At 38.1% G+C, this 2,193-nt stretch overlaps 1 protein-coding gene across 1 annotated transcript in view; it reads left to right on the top strand.

Annotated features, from left to right (window-relative positions):
• The first annotated feature begins 666 nt into the window (after window positions 1-666).
• LOC149192602 (UBP1-associated protein 2C-like) overlaps window positions 667-2,193 on the top strand; it is a 17,685-nt gene continuing 16,158 nt past the window's right edge. Inside the window, exon 1 of the mRNA XM_089407000.1 lies at window positions 667-1,218. Within this exon, the coding sequence (XP_089263126.1) occupies window positions 667-1,218 (552 nt within the window). The remainder of the gene's footprint in view (window positions 1,219-2,193) is intronic.

Here is a 2,193-nt window from a genome sequence, read left to right as displayed (position 1 = left end):
TTTAATAATATTTTTAAATTATTTATATATATAATAATTAATATTAAGTTTATATATATGAAAAAATAATAAAATAATAATTAATGTTTATATATAAAAACATCTATCAATGGAATAAAATTTTTCTTTTAACTTCAATTATTTCACCTACTAAATTAATATAAATATTAAAACGAAATTATTATTGATATTTTGTAAAATATTAGTTAATATACACCAATGCCATATAGGCCTTTCCGGTGAAATGGATAAATAACATTTAATGGCAACTTTGTTTAATGCTAAGTCTTCATTATTTTAGAGAGGAAGACGCAATATTAATAGGAAAGAAAGAAGAAGTCGGCTTGTGTGGGACAAAGAGTACAAAATAATTCAAATATGATTTAAATGAGAGAGTCGGTGATTGTGTCGTTTCACACCATTCCATTTGGCCAGTGTGTATATCTCAGTTAAACAAACAACTATTTGTTCATTATCCCCATCTAACCATACTTAGTGTTTGTAGTGGATTTCCTTCGTTAATTTTCCAGATTTATTTATTTCAGAAAGTCAAACTCCCGAAACAACAGGGAGAGGGTATTTTCTGGACAAATTCGTTGTTTGTGGACAGACGAGATAATATAAAAGAGACATATCAAAATCATGGAATCAAAAGAGCAAGGGTCAATGGACTTGTCTTTAAAGAATGGAAAGGGGGAAGAGAATGACCTTGTGGAGGATTTGACAGTGCAAGACACAGTGAACATTCTAAATGTCTTAAGCCATGAACAATTGATCGAGCTTGTACAGGAGGCAAGGCTGAACATAGGTACGTTCGAGATCAAGTGCGCTCATTCACCATTAAAAAAAACTTTGATCAGAAAACTATTTGTGCGTGGTCTTGGCCCGGAGACAAACGACCAGTCCCTCGCCACCGTATTCTCTCCTTTCAGTGAATTGGATGAAAGCTGCGTGATCAGGGACAAGAGAAGCGTGAGGAGTAAGGGATATGGTTTCGTCATGTTCAATCACGTTAACAATGCCATCAAGGTGTTGAAGGAGCCCAGTAAAATGATCGGCAGTCGCACTGCGGTGTGCCAATTTGCCCCCGCGGGTTTCTACCCTTCTCAGCCACAGGACGAGTTAAATCGACGAAAGATTTACGTCGGCAACGTTCCGGTAGACATGGAGGCTGGTCCTCTTGTACGTTTGTTACTTCAGAGTTCGATGAACTTGGGGGTAATCCACCTATTCCTTCACAACAGGAAGAGAATCCTCTAGTTCCTGCTACTCAAGGGGTTAATTCAACCATTTATTTGGTACCCCCTACAAGCAGTCTAATCGCTTCCTTTGATTGGAATCGACTAGCGAAATCTCGCCTTCCTTCTTATGTACCATTCAGGATCATAGTACAAGTTTACAAAATGATCATGTCTGGCACTATTATAGATGAAGGGGCTTCAATGAGTATCCTCTCCTCAACTGCTTGGAAAGCACTTGGTTCGCCATCGCTTATGCCTGTTACACAGAATTTGTCAGGCTTTAACAAAGGAACCAGTCGACCATTAGGGATCCTTCCTAAGTTACCAATTACTTTGAGAAGGAAAACCGTTCACTTGAACGTGATTGTAGTCCAAGAGCTGTTAGATTAAAATCTACTCCTTGGGTGTGACTGTGTTTACAAGATGGAGGCTATTGTTTCAACACTCTTTCGAGTGATGTGTTTCCCACATGAAAGCAAAAATGTCACTATTGACCAGCTTTCATTTCCCGGTTCAAGCATAGCTCCAAGTCAATCATCATCCTTAAATGATCCTTTTATATCAACGATGTCTCTTCAACCTTCATTCCATCCACTAATTACGCGAGAGTCTGGTAAATGTAACGAAGCTTAGGGGGCATGCGCCCTTGTCTATTTAGCGGACGAACCTAGCTGAAAATATAGGTTTTCATGTAGAGATAAGTTTCCCTATTGGTTATGTGATTGGTCTGAGACACCTTTCACCTTTGTCTATTTGGGGGACAAAATGTAGGAATGTTTTGTTTTGTCTGTTCCGCAGACGAATCCATCCTGCATAACCACAGTAAGTTTCCATATGGATACTGGAGACTTTCCTTTTCATCATGGTGGGGCATCCAAACCTTTTTATGCGAGCTATAAACAAACCAATTTCATTCTTTAGCTTCTTGGCTTTTTGCTTTTTAGCTTTTTAG

Source organism: Pinus tabuliformis, chromosome 2_2 (genome assembly GCF_031772625.1).
Source record: "Pinus tabuliformis cultivar Carrire ecotype Pingquan chromosome 2_2, CPIR1, whole genome shotgun sequence".
NCBI lineage: Eukaryota > Viridiplantae > Streptophyta > Pinopsida > Pinales > Pinaceae > Pinus > Pinus tabuliformis.
The sequence above is the reverse complement of the archived record's forward strand: the minus strand, read 5'-3'. Positions and strand labels throughout refer to the sequence as shown.